The sequence below is a fragment of the Salvia splendens genome, unplaced genomic scaffold, assembly GCF_004379255.2.
Source record: "Salvia splendens isolate huo1 unplaced genomic scaffold, SspV2 ctg219, whole genome shotgun sequence".
Classification (NCBI taxonomy): domain Eukaryota; kingdom Viridiplantae; phylum Streptophyta; class Magnoliopsida; order Lamiales; family Lamiaceae; genus Salvia; species Salvia splendens.
In genome coordinates, this window is record NW_024598855.1 from 1 (window position 1) to 27,962 (window position 27,962).

Below are 27,962 nucleotides of genomic sequence, written 5' to 3' on the forward strand. Positions count from 1 at the left end.
GTCGACTTTTTTTTTTTGCATTTTTCAACTATTCAATTTTTAATCAAATTACATTACACTTTCAAAGTTGTTTATGTATGAAATGTGAGTAATAAAATTGAAAAAAATACGACTAAAGTTGCAATTTTATTGAAATTGCATGTTTACAAGTTACAACAATTACAAAATCGAAAACATATGCCGGTCTTGAAGTCTTAAACAAAAATTAAATACAAATGAGACTACTAGTCAACAACTAATTATAAATGACAAGAACGACGTTGAAGTTCTTAAACGTATAAGTGTATTATATATATACTCTTAACCGGCGAAGAAAGATCTTTTCTACATAACTAAATAAGGACACATTTAGCAATTCAACTTTAAATGTTGAGTTTCGTCTAACAATCAACAATTATAGTAGAATTGTCAAGTTTCTCTCATTTAGCCGTATAGAGAAATATACTTCATCGACTGAGTATATACAAATACAATTATGTAAATTTATTTGCATATTTTTAAAGTAGGAATTAATGGGAAAAAAAAAAGAAATAAAAGAAAAAGGACTTGAGCTCATCACTTAAATTTAAAATTTAAGTTGAGGTGCCTACGTATTCCAATTGCTTATTTGCATTAGGGAATCAAATCCACGCCACGTTTCTCTTACCTTACTTACCTATTTGGCTTGGCCGGCGGCGGTTGACGGTTGGCCTAAGCTTCATCCCCGGTGAATTCATCTTGTGATCCCTCTTGACGATCATTCCCAATCATTTTCTTGTTCTCTCGGACGTCAGCTTTGGCCCAATCATCAAGTAACATCACGGCTTCAATATTTTTCGTCGAGAGCTTACTTCTTGATTCATCCACACACGCGCGAGCCAACACTAAAAGCGGACTCAACGGCTACGGTGAAGCCGGAACAGAAAATCTCCTTGGCCATTGAAGCAAGGATGGGAAAATCTTTCTCGTGGGTTCCCCACCAATCGAGGACGTCAATTTGGGCGGGAGGAGTAGGACCTTCATCACCAAAGGAAAAGAGTGAATCAAAATATAAATCTAATTCACTGACCTACCTGAGGACCTTCCGCCGGTGCTGTAGTTGTATAGGTCGGCTAGTTGGGATTTGGATTGCGCATCGGGGTCATCATAATCGGCTTGAAATGCAAAGCCATAGTTATGTTGTGGAGGAGGGGGTCTTCTGACTTGGTGAGTGGTGTTATACTTGGTTTCATATTCGGTGTAGAGAGAGCGCAAGTTAAACTCGAGGTTTTGTTGCACAACTGACCGGTCCGGGAGGTTTATTTGAAAGGTTTCTGAGAAGTCGACTCCAAATTCGTCACTGGTATCGGATTGGATTGCTTGAAGGGGACCAAGATCAATTGAACTCAAATTGTTATAATAAAAATCTAAAATTCTAGAGGTACATGCTAATTTCCATTTTGGATCCAATACCTTTGCAATCAAAAACACGTTAGGAATCTCGCTGAAATACTTGAGCCATTTTTCAATCATATAATACAAAACGCACATTAACTCGGGAGAAGAGGAAACATTTTTCATTGCAGTTTTAAAACCAAGGGATATGTACACGCAATGCTCCAAAACACGAACAACAGTGCAATAATAAACACCCGATAATTCAACAGTAGCATTTTAAAAATATTTGAACAATTTAAATAAAGCCAAACTGTTATCCCAACAACTATGCGAAAGATATAAATCACGGTAGGGATTAGTTCTATAAAAATCACATAAAGCATCTTTATGTGTCAAAGTAGAATTCAGACAATCATATGTCGAATTCCATCTATAAGACACATCCATAGTAAAATTCGTGTACCTGACATTCTTTTGATGGCAATATTTCTTCCATGCTTTGCCAATAGGTGGCTTTTGATGGATTAATCTAACTGCATTTCTAATAGGAAAACATGCTTTTGCCATAATTCAAGCGCATCCTGTACACATAAATTTAAAATATGGCAAATGCATCTTTGATGAAAATACTTACCTCCAATTACCGTGTACAAGCCGCAATCAAATCGGCGATACTTGCAGTGTTGGCAGTTGCATTATCAAAACCAATAGAAAATATCTTGTCTGCATAACTGAAACTCATTCAACACTTGTATAATCAAAGAAGTAATTTCGGGTGCAGTGTGTGGAGTTTTAAATTCTCTAAAACCAATTAAACGCTTGTTCAAAGTCCAGTCCAACTATTGTCCACAAAGTGAACCGTAATACCATGTATGAATGACGGTTAAAACAATCCGTCCAAACATCTGAGCAAATGTTCACCATGTGGCCCAAGTTAACTAAATAACGTGATAATTCTACCTTTTTCTCCAAGCATTGCCGAACGGTAGATCTTTGCACGGTCATTCTACCTATTCTTTTGATTGCTACATTCAAACCACTTTGCATAGTAACCTCAAAACTTTTGTCATCAAAAACATTAAAGGGCAAATGCTTCATAGCCTCCCATCTAGTCATTGTATCATCAAAATTCTTTTTCTCATATTTAAATAGAGGCGTACCTGACGAACCCGAGCCGGCGGGTTGGAAGTTTAGTTGACTTTGGGTAGAGGTAGTGTCGCATTCTACCGGATGCTTTGTCACCAAATGGCGACGGAGGGTGCCATATCCACCACCGGCGGACCATTTGTACGCTTTATCGCAATAGTTGCAGTAAACATGAAACTCCAAAGTCTCTTTTTGAGAGTTCGGATCGTGAGGACTTGGAATCACCACCGGGACCTTCTTGTAGTGTTTGACAAAAATGTCCGATTTCAAAGCTTTTGCCGGGTTAGCGGGTGGAGGGGGAGGCATCTCCTCATTTCCGCCGGTGCTAGAAGGAATACGAGAATGCGATCTGTCCTCGTTGTTGTCCGAGTTCGACGATATAGTAACGTCAAACTCCTCATCTTGTTGGGAACGACCTCCCCTACCCCCACCTTGTTGCATTTCAGCAAGTAGCATGGCAGTCCTATGATCTTCTTCCATCTGCAAATATTATGTACGTAGAAGTTAAAAGTTGAAGGAAAAAAGAAAAATTATGAAATTTTGAAATATGAATTGGAAAACAAATTTTTTCATTACTTACTTGCATGCGTTCGGCTGCCAATCGGAAACCTCTTCCATAACATCTCGACGACTAGGTCGTCGAGATTTTGAGGGACGCGAAGTACTTTGATCTTGGGCTATTCCCCTTGCCTCGATCACCACGTCCCGATCCACCACGAGAAGAAGACATATTGATAATGAAAGTAGTATGGACTTGGAATGAAATATGTATGAAGTATAAAAGAAGTTGTAAATTATGAGCACAACAACAAATATAGTAGTGAGTAGAAAGTGTAAAATTGAAACGTAAACTTGCGCAATTAGAGAGAATGAGGAGAGAATAGAGAAATGAAGATTGAGAATGAAATCCTTGTTAACACAAGAATGGGGTAAGGAAATATGAAGGAGAAGTGGGGTATTTATAGGAGTAAAATTGGATGAATTTTTTTTTTTGAAATTTTGAAATTGGCCAAACCGCCGGTTTACCGCCGAAACCGGCGGTTCAAGCCTAAACCGGCAGTTCAAGCCTAAACCGGCGGTTCGTCCACGGTTTGGGTCAGAAAACCGGCGGTTTATGACCGGTTTTGCAGGCCTAAACACTGCACCTACGACCTAGCCTCTGAAAAGTCACCGGAACCGGCGGAAACCAGCTGCCAAACCGGCGGTTTCTGACCGAAAACCGCCGGTTAACCTAAACCCTACCTGAACCCCTACGAACCCCTAGCCTACTGAACACTATTTGACCCGTTGAACCGGCGGTTCAAACCGCCGAACCGCCGGTTCACTGTTCAATAAATTTGCGAACCTGAACCGGCCCTTAAGACCCGGGAAACCGCCGGACGGTTCAAACCGCCGGTTCCGGTTCATGAACCGGCGGGCCCGAACCGGCGGTTAACCGCCGGTCCGGTTCGGTTTGTGCACGTTTACTTGGACTGTAATAACAGATAATGAGATGGAGACAATAAGATGTTAAGTGGGCCCCCCGATGAAGATAGCATGTTGGGCCATTCCGCACGTGAACTTCATGTGGCTCGGGACCATTTTTGTAGTGGATGGATCATTGAGGCCCCTTCACTTAATGCAATTGTTTGTTCCTTCTTCACTCTCCATTTTCCTTTTCCCTTTTTCTTTCTCCAACCAAAACGCCACTATCGAATCAGAAACTACAAGGTAGTAATTGTTTTGTTGTGAGAAATATTTTTCTTGTGTATTATGATTATTTGGGTATATTTTCAATCTGTCCATCAACAAATATAAACTGCATATGTTTTAATTCAAAATTGATAAAGTAAAAGAACATAAGAAATAAACTGAATAAAGTATTAGTAAGAAAGTGAAAATATGAATAAAGTAGGACAGAGAAAAATAAATAAATATAATAAATAAGTAGTAATAAATTGAGAGTGATTTTTTTTTATTTTTAGTATATGAGATCTATTTTGGTAGAGGCATAAAAATGAAAATATGAGGCTATTTTTTATGAGCAAAGAGGGTATTATTTTGCTATAGTTATGTAAATATAGTTTTTCAAATGACTTTTATATATACTCAGTAATATATTGGTCAAATTTAATAAAATAACTCATGAACTAATGATATGTTAAAACAAGAATTGAATTCATTGTTTTGAGAATGTGAATAAAAATTCTCAGTGCTTCTCAAACAATTGTACTTTTGTATTCCTTTTAAATCGGGGGAGGGATCTATAGTCTTTGGGTCGGTCTATCATGTTATGCTACTATAATCTGTTAATATCATATCTAATGAATACAACGCATTTCACCAATTTTTGTCAGTTTACGGTCCACTTTAAAAAATTATAATAGTAAAAAAGATTAATGTGAAGTTGGTGTTGCAGTTAAAACCGACATAAGTATATACGATACCTTCCAACATGTAACTTGTAAACGAAGTGGGTTTTCATCATGGCTAGTAAGTACTATCCGCGGTGAAAAAATGTTGTTAACATAAATATTTATATAAGCCTACAAATGTTGTTTGGTTAACATAAAACGCATCTCAAAATAAAAATATATAATCATTTTCTGTCTTATAAGCATAAAATTCTCAGATAATTCGTCGAGTTCAAAGAAAAAATAGTATTTAACGGTACTTACTCTGAAAGGATATTCCCTCCGTCCATAATTTATAGTCTCATTTTAATTCAATACAGATTTTTAAGAAATGTAAAAGAAAAGTGTTAATCGCCTTAACTAATATTTCCTCCTTCACATGTTATGAGACATTTTTTACTGTACAAAATTTTAGGAAGTGTTGTTTAGTGAGTCAAGTAAAAAATAGAATAAAGTAAAAGATAAAATAAATTATAAAGATTGAGTAATAGGAGTAATAAAGTAAGAGTTGGATTTTAATATAGCCGGAACTAATTCTTCATGCCGAACCATCGAACTAAAATATAGTACTGCACATAGTTCATTTTAAGATCATTTTAGTTCAGTCTTTACGCAATGAGTAAAACGATCAAATAATGAAGTTCATATAAAATGAAGTAAAGCAATCTAAAAATGAAGTACTCCACTAGATTAGAAAAATTGATGACTAAGATTTGGTCTCTAATTCAGTCTTTAAAATTAGAAAATGACTCAATTAACTTGTGACCTCCAAAAAAAATACAACTCACGTACCTTCGAATGGATGGAATAAATACTAAAGAATTATATTTAACATTAATGGCTACCATTAAGTTGTATTATGGGCACGTAACACCGAAATGCTTTAGAAACCACAAACTCATTTTCTGACATATTCAGGCGGGCAACTATCTTATAAAAATCTAAATTCTCGTTTTGTAGCTCAAAAAAGCTAACAGAAGTTCGGCCAAACTGATTTCATATACAGCTGCGATGAGATATGTTATTGCTTGGTGCACAGTTATTCTAAATTAACCCAAAATCTGTCACCACAAATAGTATCCTTCCTAATTATTATCATTTTTAGCATTGAACATGACCCCTCAGCCAACCAGCATCCAGTTGTAGATCCACTTTCCTACATGCCAATCTATAATATTTGTACTCATCCATATTTATGGTTGGGACCATACTTACCATGACTATCAATATATAGTAAATTTTTTTGTCGATTCGGTCAATTTCAAAACTTTAGAAAATAATTGATGATATATATATTTGATATAGTAAAAATAATTGATGATATTCTAGTTTTGACAATTTTTCAACTATCCTATGACCTAGAAATCTTATAATATCTTATGTGACTATTATTTTATGTATAGTACAATTAGTATATTCTTAGCAATTTTTTTGTATTATAAGTCTATATATCTTTGGGCATGCTGATTACTAAACATTAAGATATGAAGACATGTAAAATATCGATTTTTTAGTTATGGGATAATTGAGAAAATTTTCAAAACTATGACACAATCATGTATTTTAGAAAGTTATGTGACAACCAAAAATGAACTAGACTCTTGATTGTTGCGATAGTTTACTCTAAAAATATTCAATTCTTGAAATTGAATAACGAAAGGCTACATGATATATTATTATTACTATTATTAACACATAGACTGAAATAGAGTTATTTTAGGGACTAGGAAGCACTGATACTTTAGTAATCTACTAATTCACAAAAAAATTGTTATGCAAAATTCAATATTCTTACTTTCATTTTAAATCCAACAAAAAAAAAGAATATAGTTAAAGAAAGAGAAATTGATATGGTAACTTACCGGAAAGCCCATCGACAAAAAGTAGTAGAGCTTTTCGGATTTACAATCATACAATTCTACATAGTTTCAATTTGCTTAAAATTTCATAAAAAGATGAAATAGTATTAAAAACAAGTAGAGTTTACTAATACTATCGCCCTTTCACAAAGAAATCTAATTATGCCGAAAATTAGAGAGATACAGCAGTAGTTATAGTATATATATATAATTCAATCTTTCCCGTCAGAACGAGGGGACTATGCCGAATCTCGCATCGGCGATGAAATTAGCTGCGCCGGCGCCAAATATTCGGTCGATATCGGATTCCGAGTCGGTTCTCTTTGCGAACCGGCCTTTGATCCTCGGCCTGGACTCTGCGTACGCCTTTCTAGAAGCGTAGCGAATTGTCTTCTCGAATTTCCTGTTCTTTCTCTTCTCCTTATACCTTAACACCCTCGCTTCCCGGTCCATCTGGGAACTCTGGTTCCCAGTCAGATCAGGGTTCGAAACACTAATGTTCCGACCGAAAGGGTACGATATTTCCGATAGAGAGCTCCCGTCCGGCACCACCCCCACGTCCATTGACGAGGATGACACCTGATCATCATAATTATATTTGTTAGATGAAGTAATTAATAATATCATTAGTCAATTTAATAAGTATTTGCCCTTTTTCGTTGTTAATTGATGCATTTGAATAAAATAAGAGAGAGTCATTACTTTTTGAAAAAAATAGAAATGACTTGATTACTTTAAAACTTCCTAAAATAAAAAAACTATTCAATTAATAAGGAACTGAAGGAGTAATTACACTGTGGCTGAGGGATGGAGTTGTGAATATCGTGTTGTTGTTGTTGTAGGAGTGGATATTGGACCTAGTGAAGTCGATCTCGAACCGGTTTTCCGGTAGGGGTAGTTTGACCGGGGTTTGGACTGGGACGACGCTGTCGCTGTAAGGCTGCGACGAAATCTGGTAGCTGTCGAAGTCGATGAACTGGTCGGAATCCTGGAAGAACAATTCCATGGCTTTCAAATCAGGCGGCGCGTCTTTCGGGGCGGCGATCGGGCTCGTCGGGATCCAGGAGTAGCCGCCGTCGGCGAATAAGCTGGCGTCGGAGTCGGCGGCTGCGGCGGACTCGACCGTGTCGTAAAAGGGCACGACGGGGACGCGGTCGTGGCGGCTGGCGAGGGGGTTGGCGGAGTGGATGTCCCGGTCGCACGTGACGCAGAGGGCGGCCGCGTCGGCCTTGCACGTGACGACCGCGGGCGCCTGCTCGCACACCTCGCACATCCAGACGCGCTCGTGCTTCATATTCGTGGCATTGTGCACCTTGGAGTCGCAGGGGATGCACATGAAAGTGGACTCTACGCGGCAGAAGAGAAGCGCTGCGGCAGACTTGCAGTAGCCGCAGGGCTTTGCTGCCGCGGGGAAGAGCTTGGGCCGGGGGAGGCCGCCGCCGCTGTCGTGTGTCATCCCCATATTAAGTAAAAAAAAGGAATACTACTAAATTGTTTCTCTTCTCAATTCTCACCAATAGTTTGGGTGACGAGGCTGAAGTTGTGGTTTGGAGGGCAATCAGGAGAGGTCGCGCATATCTTTATCTAATTTTACAAGAGTGGAAATCTGGATGCGGACGAGTGAGGGAGGGACACGTGGGGGGATTTGAGCCACAAAATAGAGGGGGCGAGTGATATTTTGTGTTAAGTAGTTGTCATATGTCAGTGCCGACGTAGGGGCCCACAGTTTCCGCGACGGAATGCGACTTCCACTGTTGGTTCATGAAATTAAGGTGAAGGGTAATGGGACGAGGCAACTGGTTCGAGTTGTAAAGATTGAGTTCATCACGAGTTTACTGCGTCCCAAAAATGAACTTTGCTTTCCCTTTACCCCTCCACATGACATATCCCCCTCTTGTGATAATAAAATGAGATACTCCCACCATTTCCTTATAAGAGAAACTTTGAAAATAGTACGAGTTTTAATGCAAAATTGATAAAATAAGGTAGAGAAAGAGAAAAAATGAGAGAGTAATAGTATAAAAAGTAGTGGAAAAGTGTTAATGGACTACGGGGTCCATTTCCTAGAATGAAAAGTTTCTATTTTTTTGGTAACGAATCAAAAAGAAAAGAGTTTGAAAATAAAGTGTGTTGAAAAAGTTAGTGTTATGTGAATCCTAGTTTTATAATTGAATTAGTGGAATGTGGAGTCAATTACCAAAAGTAGTGAAATACGATAATTATTAGAGTGCCCACAATAGTTTGGCCACTTCAAGGCCAAGCCACATTTTTTTGTCCACAGCCACAAAAAAAACTTGTCCACCCCAATAGTTGACAAACTAAAACCACAAATCACATTATTTTATCAATTATTGGTATATTTTAATTCAATTAGAATAAAATTATCGGACTATATAATTAGAAAAAAATGCATAATTTAATAAAAAAAATTTGAAACCAAATCTTTGTTGTATTATAGATTGGGGAAATATAGAGAGTGAAAATTAAAGTGTAAAATGTGTATGAGGTGAAAATGTGAAAAATGTCGTATACATATAAAAAATTCAAAAAATAAAATAAAATAAAATAAAAAGGAGTTTCCTCCGCCGCGGCCGCTCCCTCCGTGCAATAGGAGCCGCGGGCCTCCCCCGCCGTGGCCCTCCGTTTCCGCAGCTATAGGGAGCCGTGGCTCCCTATTATGGACACTCTTAAGGTACATACCAAAATGAAAAACTGAACACATAATGGAGGAGAGATGGAGTATTTATATTTAATATGAAAGTCACATTTATTTCATTTTATTTTTGGTTAATAAACTTCACACTCAAATGTAATGCTAACTAACCATGGAAATAAGTCAAATCAAATCCTAATGGCTATAACTAACAATATTATATTATTATTATTATTATAATTATTATTATTATCTTATGCTGTCATTATTATTAGCTATTAGTTTATTACTTGCCAATAATTTCCAAAACTCGTATGAAAACATAATCAACTTTTATGTGTTGAATTTTTGGAGGCGTATCCGTTAACAGAAATACCTTTCGTCTTTCGACACGTACGCTAGCTAAGATAAAGAAAATATAAAGCCGACATTTAATTAGTTTAAATAATCATGTATTCATTGGTTATAAGAAATATTTGTTCAGTAAACCTAAAAATAGCTACCAAACCGCATAGGACTGGAGCACGCGTTTGTCAAATCTATTACTTTATATAATGTTTTTTGTATTATTTCAGTTAAATGATAATTGGATTCATTGTTCTATACTTAATTTAGATTTATTATATCCCAAGTGGAAGCTTAATAGGAACAAGCACTCAACCTTTTCGAAAGAATCAATTATTGCCATTATTATTAATATACTATTACCATTAATATAACTTTGTGTCCATTCGTGGTATCTCCCTTCTTAGAATAAGAGCAATATCTTCATGCTTTGGATCTCCTCGTGTCTTGCTTCATCTTTCTTTGTAAGGCTTCGAATGAGGATGACTATAACATCTTGCAATCGGCAAGTCATAGCTCTCATCCGAGGCCGATTCAAGTCCTTCAATGTGTCCAACATATGATGCGTTCACATGTATTCGAATCAATATTTATCTAGTACTTACTTTCTCCGTCCCTAGTAAGATTCCACTTTCTTTTCAGCACATGTTTTAAGAAATGTAAAGAAAAGTGAATTGAAAAAGTTCGTGAAATATGAGTCTCACTTTTATATACTTAGTTTTATAATAAAATATACTCCTTCCGTCCAAGGTAGTTGAGTCGTATTCATTTTTGGGTTGTCCAAGGTATTTGAGTTATTTCTTTTTATTTGTAAAAAATGTATCTTCATATTAACCTTTACCATATCAATTTCTTAAATCTCGTGCCCAAAGGAAATGTCTCAACTACTTTGGGACGGAGTGAGTATATGAGTGTAATGAGTTAATTGAATGTGAGACCTATTAATCATATACGACAAAAAGTGAAAGTAGAATCTTAATGAAAACTGGCCAAAATAGCAAAAATGAACACTTAATGGAGGACTGATTATGTATTTCTTATAATTGGAATTATATCCTTAGATTAAAGAATTTGAAGGTCGATCACAATCGAAAAACGGAATAAAAAATTAGCAATTATATGTAGATTCTATTGGAACAAGTTAGATGTAAAGAGAATGGATGTCATTATTGCAATTAGTAAATTATGATAAACTAATACAAACATGGCTATCCAACTACTAATACTATATTAGAGCAATAAGAATAAAAAAATATCCATTGGCTAGAGAGGATGCTAATTGAAGTTGTCAAATGAACAATTTATTCATAAATTACATTTTTTTTAAGTAGATGGAGTATTATATTACCATCGATGCATGTGTGTCAGATGGATTAACCTATACTCCCTCCGTCCATAACCTCCGTTCCTAAAGAATATACACTTTGGGTTTGACACGGGTTTTACTGTAAAATTGGTAAAGTAAGAGCATCCGCAGCGGCAGGCGTCTCGCCAGACGTCCGCGCGGGACGTTTGCCATTAGGCGTCAACCCGGCGGACGCGGACGTCGCTTGCGGACAGCGGAGTTCCGCTGCTTTCCGACGACGTCTGTCGGGACGTCCGTCATTGCGATGCCACGATGGACGTCCCGGTGGACGTCCCGATTTTTAATTTATAAAAAACTGTATATATACGGCTTGTTGAACTTCATTTTATTCGCACCACTTGTTTTAACGAGTTTCTCTCTCTCTACGTTTCTTTTAGTATATCAAAATTGGCTAGTGGTAGTGGTGCGGGTGGTAGTGGTGGGGGTGCTGATGACTGGCGCCGGCGAATTAACGAAGAGGTGCGGGCCGTTACGTCCAGAGAGATAAATCGCTTGATACAAGCGGCTTTGCAGCAGCAGCCGGCGGTACCTCGACCCATCCATCGTCGAGCTATAGTACCCTGGGACCACATCGCTGCACACCGTCGGTTGTATGAGGACTACTTCGCTCCGGAGCCGCGGTTTGAGGAGAACCTGTTCCGACGACGTTTTAGGATGTGTCGTCCGCTATTTCTGCGTATAGTGGGTGCTTTAGAGCGTCGATATGAGTATTTCAGGATGAGGGAGGATGCGGTTGGTAAACCCGGCCACAAGCCCATACAGAAGTGCACTGCCGCAATCAGGCAGCTGGCATACGGAGGTGCGGCCGACATGTTCGATGAGTACCTCCACATCGGCTAGACGACTGCCCTCGAATGTCTACAGTATTTTGTGAAGGCGTTAGGGAGATATTTGGGGATATGTATCTTCGGAAGCCTATCCCCAAAGATTTCCAGACTCTGATGGATATGCACGGGAGTCAGCACGTGTTTCCGGAAATATTGGGCAGCATAGATTGTATGCATTGGGAGTGGAAGAACTGCCCCGCAGCCTGGAAAGGGCTGTACTCTACCGATTTCAAGGGCAAGAATCCCACGATGATCCTTGAAGCGGTAGCTGAGTACCGTCTGTGGATTTGGCATGCGTATTTTGAAGTAGCCGGGTCGAACAACGACATCAATGTCCTCCAGTCGTCGTCCCTTTTCAACGAGCAGTGCATGGGCGTTGGTCCAGCCGTCAGTTTCGTCGCCAACGGAAACCAGGGCAATATGGGCTATTATTTGGCGGATAGGATATACCCTATGTGGCCCGTCTTTGTGAAGACGATCAGATGCCCAACAGAAGAAAAGAAGATCTATTTTGAGGGTCGTCAGGAGGCAACGCGCAAGGATGTGGAGTGGGCATTTGGTGTGCTCCAGGCTCGATGGGCGGCAGTGAAGGGTCCATCACGGATGTAGTATATTAACAGCATCGTTGATGTCATGTACGCATGCATTATCATGCACAACATGATTGTCGAAGATGAAGGTCCAGCACTGACTGATTGGGCCAATGATGATGTTGATGCTGCCAGTCCAAGCCATGGCGTGGGCACCGCCAATGTACGTATAGGGATACCCCATGAAGAGGCCGATCGGGTTCGTGCATTTGCCGACATGCGCCAACAAAAAACCCATATTCGACTCCAGAACGATATAATTGAAGAGATTTGGACGCAGATGGGTCGTCGTTAATATTTATAATGTAATTTGTTTAGTATTTATTTTGTTGAAATGTACTTTTTTTAATTTTTTTTATTTAATGAAATTATCATTGCACTTTCTCCGTCCATATTCGTGTCGAAAATTTAATTCCGTAAATTGTTTAATTTGGTTAATTTGTGAATTTTTATTATTGTGGATGTCCGTCGGGATGTCCTTGGGGATGTCCGTCATTGTGTAGTGGGGACGTGGCAGGAGGTGTTTTTGGAAAGTCCGTCGGGATGTCCGCCGGGACATCCGGTCCCACTGCGGATGCTCTAAGAGAGAGGTAGAGAGAAAAAGTAAATAAAGTATTGTTAGTGGAGAATGAGTCACACCTCATTAGAGAGAAAAATGTTTCCAAAATTAGAAAGTGCATATTCTTGTGGGACGGACTAAAAAGGAAACAATGCATATTCTTGTGGGATGGAGGGAGTATAGATTATTTGATAGGATAAACCTCCTATCGGGCTGATCGGCGTCCGTAGATCGGTGATGAATAAATTTCTGTCGCGGGCGAGTGCCCGACTCGCCCGTCGAGCAAGACAGTTTTCTCACTTTGTAGAAAAGAATGAAAGATAATATTGATATTCTTGATTGATTTCTCAAATGATTACAATAACTTCTATTTATAATGCTAATAACTAACTTAATGAACAAGAAAATAAAGATATGGAAAAGATACAAAATTCTTAATTTAATTAACTAAAATAATGCTCGTATCATTATCATAGAGCATAATGAAGAAAATAGGTTGAGCTAAACAGTTTTAATTTATTTTATAATGTGATAAATAATGTAAGTAGACAAGTACTATTCCCTCAAGTACAAGATTTTATGTAGTGCTATTTAGTGAATTAATAAAGAGAGTAAAAGAAGAGTTAGAAAAAGTACAAAGAGTATTGTTTCAATTTTAACAAACGTTTTATTTTTAATGAAATAATTCAAAAATAAAAACATTTTATTTTTAACGAAAAATTCTGAAATTTTTAGAATGAAAGAGTGGTGAAACTCTGGCAATGGAGAAACGTGCTGGCTTCATTTATATTCGGCTTCCTCTTTCTATTTCGTCGTTTGCTCTGGCGCTGCACTGTGAGTATTAATGTATGATTATAAAGAATTAGAATATTTGGTGAATTATGAAGCCGCAGTTGCCCATATCTTAGTGTTCTTCTCTGATTTTCAGTTCACCACTCCACATTAAATATTTAAAACACCACAATTAATTGTTTGTGTTGTAAACCCAATTTGTTGGGTAACTTATTAGATTGGTACCCACTTATTAATTAGATCGAGACAGTGGCGGATCCAGGATCCGAAAATGAAGGGGGCGAATATATAGTATTAGCTTGGTTTAGTACGGACATGGCTATTTTTTTTGTTGTTCGGGGCGACGCCGGAGGCAAACGGAGGGGGCGGACATGGTAAATTTACATCCCGATAAGGGAAAAATAGTCGCACGGAGGGGGCGACCGCCCCCTCCTGCCCCCCCTAGATCCGCCACTGGATCGAGATGTATTAACTTTTAAGTTTTAAGTCATCAACACCTCGTAACTATTTACTCAAACTTCAATAATTATGTTCAGAATTGAAAGAGTGACAATCAACATTTTATATTCTTGCATGTTGCACCCTCTTTTAATCAAATAGTAGTATACCCATGCAATTGGAATCAAATCTAACCAGAGAATAAGCAAAGTGAATCACGAGAATACCCTTCTCCTTGAGGTGGATTCATCGCTTGGCAAAAACTGGCTAGGGGCAGATATATGGAATCTGTGTACCACTAAATTGAGCGTTGACTCGCTTCCCACTCACAAAGGGAAATGCATTATTGGGTGAGGACATTTTGGGTACAGTAGTGGGTCCCGCACTGCTCGATTATATACGGCACAACAGATATGTGTTCACGTGCCTTTGATAACACAGATAAAAGAAATTTTTGATTTTTTCCTCCGTGGGTCCCACTCTCCCCCATTATATCTACGGAAATACCCCATAATAGTAAAAAAGTGGATAGGCCAAATTATATTCGTCCATTTTACTATTTCGCACTCCGTTTTATTATGAGAGTTATATTTTATTTTTATTATAAATAGTGAGTAGATCTCGCGTTCTATTAATTTATTCTACTCATTTTTTAATCTATATTACTTCTAACTCATATTCTACTAACTTATTCAATATATATATTTTTATTTCTTAAAACTCATCATAACTAAATAGGACTCTATTATGGAATAGAGGGAGTAACTTTTACTTTTTTTTCAAACATAAAGATATCTGTTTTTATAGGATTCCACTCTATTCTATTCATATGTTTGGCACAATAGAATAAAAAAAATACGAAAGAAAAATAAAAAAAATCATCATTTTATTGATATCTTCATTTCATTGCTATCATCATTTAATTTTATTTTTATTCGATTTCATTGTACCAAAAAGGCCTAACAATATCTAGAATAAATGCTCTTGGTGATCTTCCAAGAAGGGGAGGAGAGGGGATAGCAGCGGAACTCTTTATAGGAGAGGGACGAGCCTCATGGCTGCACAAAGAGCTCAACGAGATAGCTCTCGTTTTCGCTTAGTTTTCTCTTTGTTTTTATAGTTTATATATATATATATATATATTTATGTAGATTTCATATACAATTTGCTAGTTGTGTTTGGAGGGGTTTTGCCCTCAAGGTACTATTGGGTTTGAACGGCTGAACCCAACAAACAAACCATATCTCCGTATTTAATTTAATTTTATTTAGATTTGGTTATTTTCTTCGTTTTTTTTCTATAGCGTTTTCTTTCAAGTTTTTGTTGTTTACTATAATAAAAATAAGAAAAGTAATAAAATGATGAGACTTATGGATAATATAAGGAAAAGAATAGATCTAAGTAAGGAATGAGTTAAGAGTGATAGAGAGCCAACTAATGAATGGTTAGATGACCTTTAATTTCGAGTGGACACACAATTCTCTAGTATATATGCTGTTAATTTATATAACATGCTAGACAAATTATGTGATGAACTTTGAGGATCTGTGTTTCTCATAACATAAATAACTATAGATCAATGCCTACCTAACAAGACAATAACAATAGTAAATAAATTGATAAATGGATAATATACATGAAAGATTTAAGATGATATTTTCTGATAAAATGACTTAATATTTAATTGATTCTGATGAGTTTTTTTTTGCTTACCTCCATATTCTAGTTTAATATTCCAAGAGGAGAAGAAATAAAAGGACAAAGTGGAAAGTTGGAAAGACATCACAAGGAAGTGAATCACTATTCATAGGCCTCAATATTCCTAAGTCATCATGCAAACACAAGTTAGAATTGTTGGCCCAATATGGAGAACCAAACCCAATAGATAGTTTCCAATGCATTTCATGAACATAGCTCGAATTATAAAAATCTAACCTACTACTCGGAAATGGGGAAAGTTTCTTGAATTTTTCTTCACACTATTTTTGACCCGATGGTGCCATTGGATTATCTACCATGTTTTCAAGTGACACTTCCGTTATAGAATATATAGTGTAGGTTAATTAAATTTAGAAGCCCACAATTTTGTACTCCCTCCGTCCGTCATTAAGAGTTCCAGAGTTCGGCACAGATTTTAAAAAATGTAAAGGAGAGTGGGTAAAAAAGATAGTGGAATGTGACACCCATTATTTATATTAGATTTATAATAAAATGTGAGTGAAATAAGTTAGTGGAATATAAAGTCTACTTACTAGGGATGTCAATCGGGCCGACCTGTTGGGTTTCGGGCCAACCCTACTCGGGTTGCAGGTCAATTGAGTTCGGGCTAATCGAGTTGTGATTTCTTTTGGGTTATAAAAGTTCAACCCTAACCATAAAAGTTCGGGTTTCGGGCTAGCCCAGCTGGTTAATCGGGTTGTTGCCGATAATATTAACATGTGGTCAATCCAATAAGTAATGATTAAAATTACTAATATTATACAATGTAAAACATTTAATTATTATATATTTGAGATATATGCTTAAACTCAATCATAAACATGATCAAATACTAATATTTGAGATATTTCGTGGAATTTTAATGCATGTTTTAGAAATTTAAATATTTTTTAGTGAATTTGAAGTTTTTAATTTATTTATCAATTATTATTTAAAAAATTCAATATATAATTTTTATATTTAATTATAAAATTGAAAGTTATTTTTTAGTTAAAATTAATTAATGAAGTGTCGAATTAGGAGCGATAAAAATAGAATAATAGAAATTTTATCGGGTTTTCGGGTCTGGCCCCTAATGGGTTGCGGGTTAATCGGGTGCGGGCTAATCGGATTTTGATTTTATCGGGCTAGAAATTTTCAATCCTAACCCTATAAATTTGGCGGGCTATTCAGGTGAGCCCACAGATTACGGGTTACATTGACATCTCTAGTACTTACTGTTTATAGTAAAAATGAACTGGGACTTCTCATGACGGTCAGACTAAAATGATAAATTGAGACTCCTAATAATAGATGAGAGAATACTTTCAAATGCATCTAAAACATTGTTTTGAGTACTAATTTAGGGAATTGATGGATCATGATTGAAATGAATGCACAACCAAGTTCACTCAAATTTCCAGAGACGAAAACAAAGCAAATGATGCTTTTAGCAGTTCCATTATTGAATATAATTACTAGCCTGTTGTGTATGACTTGGTTTTTAGAGTATTTTGCTCTCATTCAACATAACTTAATTCAATTTTTTAATTAGATTTACTCTTTTTGTCTAAGTTATTTGAGTCAGTATTCCTTTTTGAGTTATCTCAAGATAGTTGAGTCATTTCCTTTTTTGGCAAAAAGTCTATTTTCTCTCATCTTTACTCTCTATTCCTATCTCTTACTTTATCATCTCTCTTATTTTACTCTCTCCACTTTAATCTTTACCATATCAATTTCTTAAATTCTGTGCCCAAAAGAAATGCACCCAACTATCTTGGGACGGAGGGAATATATTTTTCTCTTATGCATATACACAACATCCAACTTAAAAAATTTCTAAAATAATGAAGCACAACTTAATTGATAAGATGGTTTGTTCTAACTAATGTATCAAAGCTTTCGAGTCACCACACGGATAGAAGTAGGCCCAAGAGCAGCAAGATACAAACTAAACGAGTTTGAGTTGGGCTCCACTGTTGAAGCGAGTTCAATTGGGCTTTTTCATGCCCATGTTTGCCTCACGCCCAAACCCTGGACCTGCCATATATGATGTCCACTGCTATTAATAACATACTCCCTAAAATTGATTATATTGTGAATGACACATATTCGTAGAATTGATAAAGTAAGAGAGAAGGGGAAAAAGTAAGAGAGGAGTAGTGTTAGTGGAATGTGAGGTCCATATTATTAGTAGTGTTTAATTGTATTTGGTAGCAAATGTAGGGTCCTTTTTCAAACTTGGTTTATTTTCGTGGACAATAAAAAATGGCAAATGTGGTCTACTTTTCGTGGACGGATGAAGTATTTTAATTGATTCTACCATAGTTTTAACTTTATTTTAATCATGTGGAGTATATTTTAATTATTTCTACCATTTATATTTTCTCTACATTTCCCACTAATTTAATTTAATTTCCTCAAAAGTAATTGCAGTGAGCTAAACTTCAACGTGCATATTTATTTAATAAATGGAGTATTAATTATACTATATCATTTATTTCAAAAATCGTCCAAAAGATTATGGAGTATAAATTATAATAAAAATATCTGTAAATAACTTGAAAATTTTCAATATTTTAATTTATAATTATTTATAAAAAATAAAAATATTTTAAAATGCTTGAAACTTTCAAAAGTTACTATTAATTTAATGAACAGTGCATCTCAGCCGGCTCAATTACAAAAAAGGTCTATGCTTGGCTATGCCCAGATTTATTTGAAAGCCCAATCAGCCTAGCCCGACTTGCTTTGGGTTGGATCGGCTCTGCCTACTCAAAAAATCTCATAGTTCACTCGATTATAATAAGTATTCCCTATTTTGTTATTAAATTATTTTTAATTGTATGAAAATTTATATAAAGTGTTCATATATTACCATATTAATCAATTATACTCCCACTGTTCCTCCACAAGTGAGGCGATTCTTTTGCACACCGAATTTAAGAAATGATGTTTGGAGAGTTATAGAGAAAATAAAATAGAGGTGTTAAAAAATAAAATAAAATAAAGTAGGAGAAAAAATAAACAAAGATAGAGTAAATGAGTTGCTTTTTTTAAAAAATGAAATTGGATTGGATTTCGAGATTTTCCAAAAAGAAATACAAATTGTTTGTAATGGGCGGTGGGAGTATAAGTTATTTATAGATTGGATTTCAAATTTAGTCCTTAGATAATGTACTTTGCACCTTTTGGTTCCTTACCTCAAACATAATATCGCTACATGTCTCTGAAAAAAATATAAAATATCATTTGATGTCATGTTTTTCCTTTTTTACCCCTAAGCTTTTAAAAAAATACAATGTTAAATTCATTTACCTTTATTATTTTAATTTAGAATTGCCATATATTTTATTATTTATGTATATTATTCAAATTTTTGCATAAATAATTTGGATAGAATATATTTGTTTCTATTATGTGTAGATTTATTAACAATAAAATATTTAATATCCATATTAAATAAAATTGAGAAAATATATTTTATTTTATATAACTGTTGAAATTTGAAAACATATTATTTGAGTTTAAATAAACAATTTTTAATTATATATATATATTTTTAATCTTTTACATTTATTATGAAATTTTTGTTTTCCCTTTTTATGCAATGATGTAGAGAAATGGGAAAGATCAACTATGAGACGAGGGAGAAGAGAATCACGTAAATCTAACCATAAGAGTAGCCGGCTTTCTATTCTACTTCAATAAATTATTCATTTAAAATTTTCGCTGGAGATGTTACAGTTAAAACCTATCCTTAATTTCCATGATACATAGATTTTTTTTTCTACATGCAATTCCAAGTATTCTTTGGGATCAAACAATTGGTCATACAATTAAAAGTCTTATAAAAACGGCATTAGTCACATGTGAAATGTTAGAAGCAATGCCTTTATATAATACAAGTGTACTACTACGTGTGTTTCCTAATTATATCTTCTTCACATGCAAATATTCGATGAACCAATCACTTCAAAATGGCGAACATAACACGACAGTTTACAATTGTTTTATTAATGTAAGATTCAAATTAATTATTAAAAAACATTTTAGTCAGCATCAACGACGACAGTCTTGTATTGATTTCAATAATAAAAAATGGCGGCGTTGCTGTTGATGGACCGCATTTAATCAAGTTACACATTTTCAAGTCTTTTTAAGTAGTCTATAATTTATATTTTATCTAACATATTACATATTTTCAAGTCTTCTAAGTTGTCTATAATTTACTTTATCTAACTTACAAAATAAATAGAAGTCGGCAGGAGACCATGCCAGCTTTTGATTTCTTTGCACGCAGGGATTATTTTTCCAATTCTTATGTTGACTACTTTCAGTTGGAAATTAATTTTCTTTTATCAGTATTGTGATAGTATTAAATTTGTTGATACTTATTCAACACTGATTTTTCCACGAACGTTAAGTCTAAAATAATGAACTTCAAATAATAGAGTTGGGATCAATATCACATTCCCATTGGCAGAAGGGTGGGGAAAAACTCCACTTGGGAGTGATTCAATAATGTTTGGTGTATCCACTTGAGAGATATAGTACCTAACGATTTAAATGAATAAAGACCTTCAAATAATAGATGATACTCCAGCTCTTCTTTTACAAACAAGATATTTTTTGGGGCACATTATTTAAAATATTGATATTTGGAGAATTATGTGCAGAGAGAGCAAAATATGCGAGAAAAATAAAATACTTAAAAAGAGTAAAGAGAGAATAAGTATGAAAAATAATAAGGTATACAAAGAGCAATTGTATTATTAATAAGGTATACAAAGAGCAATTGTATTATTTTCTGTCAAAAAAAAAATTAACTCACTTAAGGTGGAACGTCTCAAAAAAAAATTGTTTATGATGGGAGGATGGGGTATTTATTAGTATATTAAATTTTTCTATATATTCTGTCAATTTTTCATAAATAAATTATGATATATATAAATAACCAAACAAAACTATTTATTACTCCCCCGTCCCACGTTACTTGAGACGTTTCTTTTCGGCACGAGATTTAAGAAAGTTGTGTTTAGTTAGTTAAATAAAGTAAAATAAAGTAGATGAAAGAATAAAGTAAGAGAGAGTAAAGTAAAAGAAAGAATAAAGTAGATGTGATTAGATGTTTTATTCTTAGCCAAATAATAAAATAAATAACTCAAGTAACTTAGGACAACCCAAAATGGAACATGATTCAAGTAACTTGGGACCGAGGGAGTACTATAATGTATGATAATAAATATTTTATTATTAAGAAAATATTGTACTCCTTGCTTCAGTAATTAGGAGTCCGAGTTGAGTTCGGCATGTATTTTAAAAAGAATATAACGGAAATCGGATTGAAAAAGATAATAGAAATTTGATGTACGTGTGAGCTCTCTTGCGTTAAAGATGAAGACTTGCAATAGGCTAGTTTATCTTTCTAGTTTTGAATTTAATTTCAATTGTCTTGTTCGTGTCAAATTCAATCCCTTAAGGGATTAAATTTATCTGCAGTCGTTTCAAATTAGGATTAGAAGTTGAGTTTGAATATAATTCTATCCCTTTAGGTGGTGTTCGGTTTCCAAGATAAAATACTACCAAGATAAAATCTAAGATTGAGTAGTGGATTATTTTAGTCATAGGGAGTTCCCTATGATTAATTATTCCATGATTATCCATCTATGATTGAATTGTAGGGTTGAATCTCATGAACCAAACACACTACAAATTTAATCTCGGATATAATCTTGCAAACCGAACGCCCCCTTGGGCTGATTAACCCGCAACCCGTTAGTGCCAGACCCGAAAACCCGATGGCTGGCCCGGAAACCCGATAAAATTTCTATTGTTCTATTTGTTTGACTCTAATTCAACACTTCATTGATTATTTTATAATATAGATTACTGAAAAAATAACTTTCCATTTTATATATTAAATATATAAATTATATATTATGTTTTTATTAATATAATAATAGAGAAATGAATTAGAAACTTCAAATTCACTAAAAATATAGTATTTAAATTTCTAAACATGCTTTAAAATTTCTTGATGTTTATGTTTTATTTTGCATAAATCTCAAATATAGTATTTGATCACGTTTATGTTTGAGTTTAAGCATATATCTCAAATTTATCATAATTAAATATTTTACATTTTATAAATATAACTAATTTTCATCATTATTTATTGGATTGATCGCATGTTAATTTTATCGGTAGCAACCTGATTAACCAGATGGGCTAGCCCGAAACCCGAGCTTTTAGGGTTAGGGTTGAACTTTTATAACCCGGAAAAATCACAACCCGATTAGCCTGCACCCGATTGACCCGCAACCCAACTAGGGTTGGCCCGAAACCCGATGGACTGGCCCGATTGATATCCCTAGCTGTATATAAATCTATCACCCGGATTTAATATGATCGACTTTCCTGACATGAATTTCTATTGTAGGCTAGGGCACATTTGAGGTTAAATTACAATAATTAACGTCTGCGGTCAATGTCCACTAAAAATTTTTTGCAGTCAAGGGCACATTTGAGGTTAAATTACAAGGGCACATTTGTGGTTAAATTACAATAATTAAACGTCTGCGGTCATTGTCCACTTTTGCAGTCAAATATATAGGGTTTTCCTGGAAAAAATTATAGATAATTGATCATATATTCAGTCAAGTCAAAACAACACATTGGAATATGAATGTGTAGCTTATTCTGAGGCATCTACAATTTGATTTAGGTCGGTTACAGTTAATTTCTCCATTCAGGTTTGGCGCACTAGTACATTGAGCCCACTCTACTAATTGAATATCCCTAATTAGTAATTATAAGGGCAACACTTCAATGAACTTCCAATAACATGCAACTGAAAGAGATGATTTTGGCCCTTTTCCTCACTAAACACGTTGATATTATCATGTTGGTTTGGCAGGATATGTCATTGTCCCTTTATCTCCAATAATTTATCTCTTATACTCCATTTAAAAGAGTATTGTTTTGTGGTCGACAATTTTCCCTTCAATTTACCGGTTACTTTGGTTGGCAGAATTCAATCCTAAATTAATGATTACTTATTGATTTAAAATTTATTTACTTATTTAATTTTTTTAATAGTAAAAAAATAAGAATCTCAAAATGAAAAGTTGTGTAATACATTATTTTAAAAAATATTCATTCACTATATTTTCTTAATCATCATATCCCTAGTTTCATGACACTTACAATTTTTTAGAATTTTATTAAAGATACAAAATACTACTAATAAGAGTTATTATTTATTGTTATTATTATTATTATTATTATTATTATTAGTAGTAGTAGTAGTATATCCTCAATGATTAAAGTCCAATTTTAATCCTGAATGTAATGATGTGTTATAGTTCTGATCCAAAACAACTTTATTTCAACATTATGATTTGATCTATTTTAGCTAAAAAGTAATGGGTTCGTTAAATTTTAAATGTAAACTCAATTTAACACAATTAGTCAATTAAATTGGTTATCAATATTACAATTTCTATAGACCGACCCTCAATATCATAATTTTACTTTAATTTCATTTTTTTTTTTGTTTTTGCAACATATTTGAATAACATTTATAATATATACTGTACGAATTATTTTGTAAATAAATTATACTGCACCTATAATTAAGAATGCGAAAAGAATCGAATGAACGAGGGGGGAAATATCATCTTCAATCATGTCACATTCATAAAGTTCTCCATGTATACGCATAGTTTAGCTACATTACTTTGTTGATTATCTGGATTTGTCGTATCGTGTACCATGCAGGGTTAGGTTGTGTTCGGTTTGCTAGATAAAATAATAGTATGAAAATATAATCTAGGATTAGTAGTGATATTATTTTAGTTGGATGAGGTTGACTATGACTAATTATCACATGATTATTCATCTAGGATTGAGTTGTGAGATTCAATCTCATGAACCAAACACACTGCATATTAAATCACGAGATACACAATCTTGTAAACCGAACAATCTCTCAGAGTGTATAGGTTAATGTTGTAAGAAATTTTTGAAAAGCTCAAATAAGTTAATTTCTCATTCGTTCAATTCGTTTGATCATATGCTCAACATTTTTGATATTCGTTTCTAAGTTGACTCAGTTCATGCCAAAATTACCATGTCCACTGAACTTTGTATGATTTGATCGAGTTCATACTAGGATAACCAAGTCTAGCTAAGCTGGCATGAATTGACAATTTTTACTAGGATTACTGAGTTTAGGCTGATTGTCACTTTCATCCACAAATCAGCTACTATATATTTTAGTTTTTTAAAGTTTGCAGCTAGATATTGATTTTAAGTACTCCCTTTGTCCTCCATTATATGTCTCGGTTTTCTATTTTTGTTCGTCCCTTATTAATTGGTGCGTTAAAACTCGTGTCATCCTTAGATAGTGTTGATTTTAAGTACTCCCTTTGTCCCCCATTATGTGATATTTTAGTTTCTATTAATGGTTCGTGCCGAGTCAAAGTGGGACACATATTAGGGGACGGATGGAGTATTTTGCTGGGCTAGTTCTAAAGTTGTTATACTACATGTAATTTCCTTTTACAATTCTAAAGAAAGCAAGTTCTTGATTTTAAAATGTTTGTAATGGTAAAAGAGGCTTACATCTTTTTTAAGTTGGCACAAGCTATGCTGGCTGTACGCACAAAAAAAATAGTACTGAATTATTTATAAAAAACTGTTAATTTAGACTTAGTAGCAGTAGTGATGTCAATTAAAATAATTGTACAACGATAAAGAATGACGATAATCTAATTAAACATGTAACTTAACACCACCACTAAATGTAAAAAATGGAACAAATAAATTTATTTAATAAAAGTATGAGAGTGATTATTTGTGTGTACAAACATAAGGTTGGCACCTAAATGATTATTCAGAAAACTCGCCCAACTTGTGTGGTTAGAGTTTTACAGAGCAATATTTCCCCATATTACATTACATTACATGAGATATAAAACACTAAAATCTCTGAGGATATCAACTGCTGCTGTGTGGTCGCATTCAGGCACCATTCTATGTCCCTTTTTGACCAAATTAAGATCACAAGTTGTTGATTAGATGAAGACTGTCCTTTGCTCCACCAATTAGTGACACAACCGTAGCCGCAATGTGTTTCGGACTGAGCCCGGCTTCTTCGATTGATCCGTCTGCGCCCCGTGATCTATGTACCTGTCTGGTAGCACCATTGGCCTCCACTGCAATACCCAAAAATAAAATTATTAGAATTATCCCAACGTAGTTGAGTCGTAGTAATTACAGGTGTTTTTACCTTAAGGCTTCGGTCTAGAAGTCCGTTGAGGGACAAGAAATGAGAAATATGTGCGCTGAACCGCCAATAGATCCCTCTTCAACAGTGATGAGAACCTCATGCTCCTGCACCAACTTCTTGATCAGCTCTCCATCGAGTGGCTTACAAAATCTCGCATCTGCCACGGTTACAGACATGCCGTGCTCGTTAAGAAGCTCCGCCGCGGCCAAACAGTTCTGCACGATAGTACCGAATCCGAGGATTGCAACTCTGGACCCCTCTCTTAAAATCCTTCCCTTCCCAACCTGTGATTGACCAAATAATAAAACCTATTATTAATAATGTGAGGTGTTTTTACTTAATGAAGAAGCTATGCCGTATACCGTACCTCCAGAGGGGTTCCTTTGTTGTTAGGCGGGAGAGGCGCGCCGACCCCGTTTCCTCTGGGGTATCGGACGCAGCTGGGGCGGTCGTCGATGGCGGCGGCAGTGGCGATCATGTGCATGAGCTCGAGCTCGTCGGAGGGGCCATGACGACCATGTTGGGCAGGCAGGCCATGTAGGTGGTGTCGAAGGCGCCACAGTGGGTGGGCCGTCGGCCCCCACCACTCCCGCCCGGTCCATCATGAACCGTACCGGGAGCTTTTGAAGATCTACGTCGTGAACCACCTGATCGTACCCCCTCTGCAGGAAGGAGGAGTAGATCGTGCAGAAGGGCTTCAGCCCCTCTGTTGCCAGCCCGGCTGCGAACGTGACAGCGTGCTGCTCCGCTATCCCCACGTCGAAGCACCTGTCCGGGAAACGCTTCTGGAAGTAGTTGAGCCCCGTGCCGCCCCCATTGCTGCGTGGATCGCCACGATCTTGTTGTCGGCCTCTGCTTCGGCCACCAGAGACTCGGCGAAGTATTGAGTGTAGGATTTGGTGTTAGATTTGGATTTGCTCTGTTTCCCAGTATGGGATCAAACTTGACCACACCGTGCATCTTATCTGCAGCAACTTCAGCAGGAGGGTAGCCTTTGCCCTTCTCAGTGATGATGTGGATGAGGACAGGCCCTGGCGCTGGCATTTCCTTAACCTTGTTGAAAATATATACCAGATCTTCTATGTTGTGGCCGTCGACAGGGCCGATGTAGTAGATCCCGAGCCTCGAAGAGCGAGGCCCCGGGCTTCCCCATCATCCCCTTCATGTAGGTGTCCACCTTTGATGCAATCTCATGGGCCTGCTCTCCCATCTGCTTAGTCACGCCCTGTTCCATTTCCATGTTAAGTTAATATAAGTAGTAACTGAGGCAGCAACTGATACTGAATTTTGACTGATCTATCTACCTTTGCTGCTTCGCGGAGTTGGCGGAACTTTCTGCTGGCTTGTAGACGGGTGAGGGCTTTGCTGAGGGCTCCGACGGGGGGAGCAGGGCCGTCGATGGTGGCAGTAGGCAGGGAGACTTGTTTGTTGTCATTCAAGACTATGATGAGGTTGGAATCGAGGAATCCTGCGTTGTTGAGCGCCTCGTACGCCTGGCCGGCGGTCATGGCTCCGTCTCCGATGACCGATATCACATGGTTGTCCTTGTGTAACAAGTCCTCCCCCACAGCCATGCCTAAGCCAGCAGAGATGCTAGTTGAGCTGTGGCCAGCTCCAAAGGCGTCGTGGGCGCTTTCGTCGCGTTTAGGGAATCCGGCTAGGCCGAAGTTTGTCGAATGGTGTGCATTCTGGACCTCCTCCCGGTGAGGATCTTGTGCGGATAGGCCTGGTGTCCCACATCCCAGATGATTTTATCATCTGGTGTGTTGAATACATGATGCAGCGCAACGGTGAGCTCCGACACACCCAAGCTCGAGCTTAGATGCCCGCCCGTTTTCGACACCGAGTACACTATCTCCTCCCTCAACTCATCAGCCAATCTCTCCAGCTCCTGCAAAGTAAATACGTAAACACGAGGTTGTGGTTGCATTTCTAATTCTGCAATTATTATTACCTCGATGGACAGTTTTTCATGTGAATTGGATAGTTGATGGTATCCAAAATCGGCGTCGGCTTCTCTCCCGTGAAATTCAGAGATCTCGTTTTCTGCCTCGTCAAACCATCCCCGCTCGCAACAACGTCGTTCGTGTTGTCGTGTTGAAGAGCTGCCACCACCGCAAACTGACAAAAAAAAACAAAACATAAATCGTTAAACAAAAGAATTGGATCAATTAATCTTATAAATGAATATCATCACTTAAAAACCTTAAGCTTTTTGAGGGGGAGAGCTGCGGTAGAGCGAGATAACAAGGTTGAGAATCATCAGAGTGGAGCAAAGGCAAGAAACTGCTGTTGAGAACTCCACAAGATGATGCCATCTCTCTTTCTCTGTGTGTGTATCTCTTTCTAGGAGTTGAGAGAGAGAGAGAGACAAGTAGTTTAATATTTGAAGGAGAAAAGTTTAATTATTTGAAGGAGAAGTAGTTTATTAGTGCTGAGATTGTTGTAGCATTTTATAGCAAAAAAGTAAAGAGGGAGGGGTAGATAAAAACGCGATTTCTCAAGCAGAAAATGCCAGATTAGCCTGCAACTTTGCTTCGTTGGTCAAAAAAATTAAATTTTAATTAAAAACACTTGCCGTTTGGACTGACCATTTTCAATAATACTCTACTACATATACTAATTACTTCAATAAATTCAGAGCG

General features: G+C 36.3%; 1 protein-coding gene and 1 pseudogene across 1 annotated transcript; both read right to left on the reverse strand.

Moving 5' to 3' along the window:
- Positions 1 to 6,818: 6,818 nt before the first annotated feature.
- On the reverse strand, positions 6,819 to 8,322 carry LOC121789351 (zinc finger protein CONSTANS-LIKE 5-like). The gene is made up of 2 exons (XM_042187836.1): positions 7,548 to 8,322; positions 6,819 to 7,333 (listed from the first exon to the last, which is right to left on the reverse strand). Exons 1-2 carry the CDS (start codon positions 8,214 to 8,216, stop codon positions 6,980 to 6,982), a joined length of 1,023 nt encoding a protein of 340 aa, XP_042043770.1. The 5' UTR covers positions 8,217 to 8,322; the 3' UTR covers positions 6,819 to 6,979.
- A 16,510-nt stretch (positions 8,323 to 24,832) lies between these two features.
- Positions 24,833 to 27,635, reverse strand: LOC121789350 (annotated as a pseudogene).
- Positions 27,636 to 27,962: the final 327 nt, after the last annotated feature.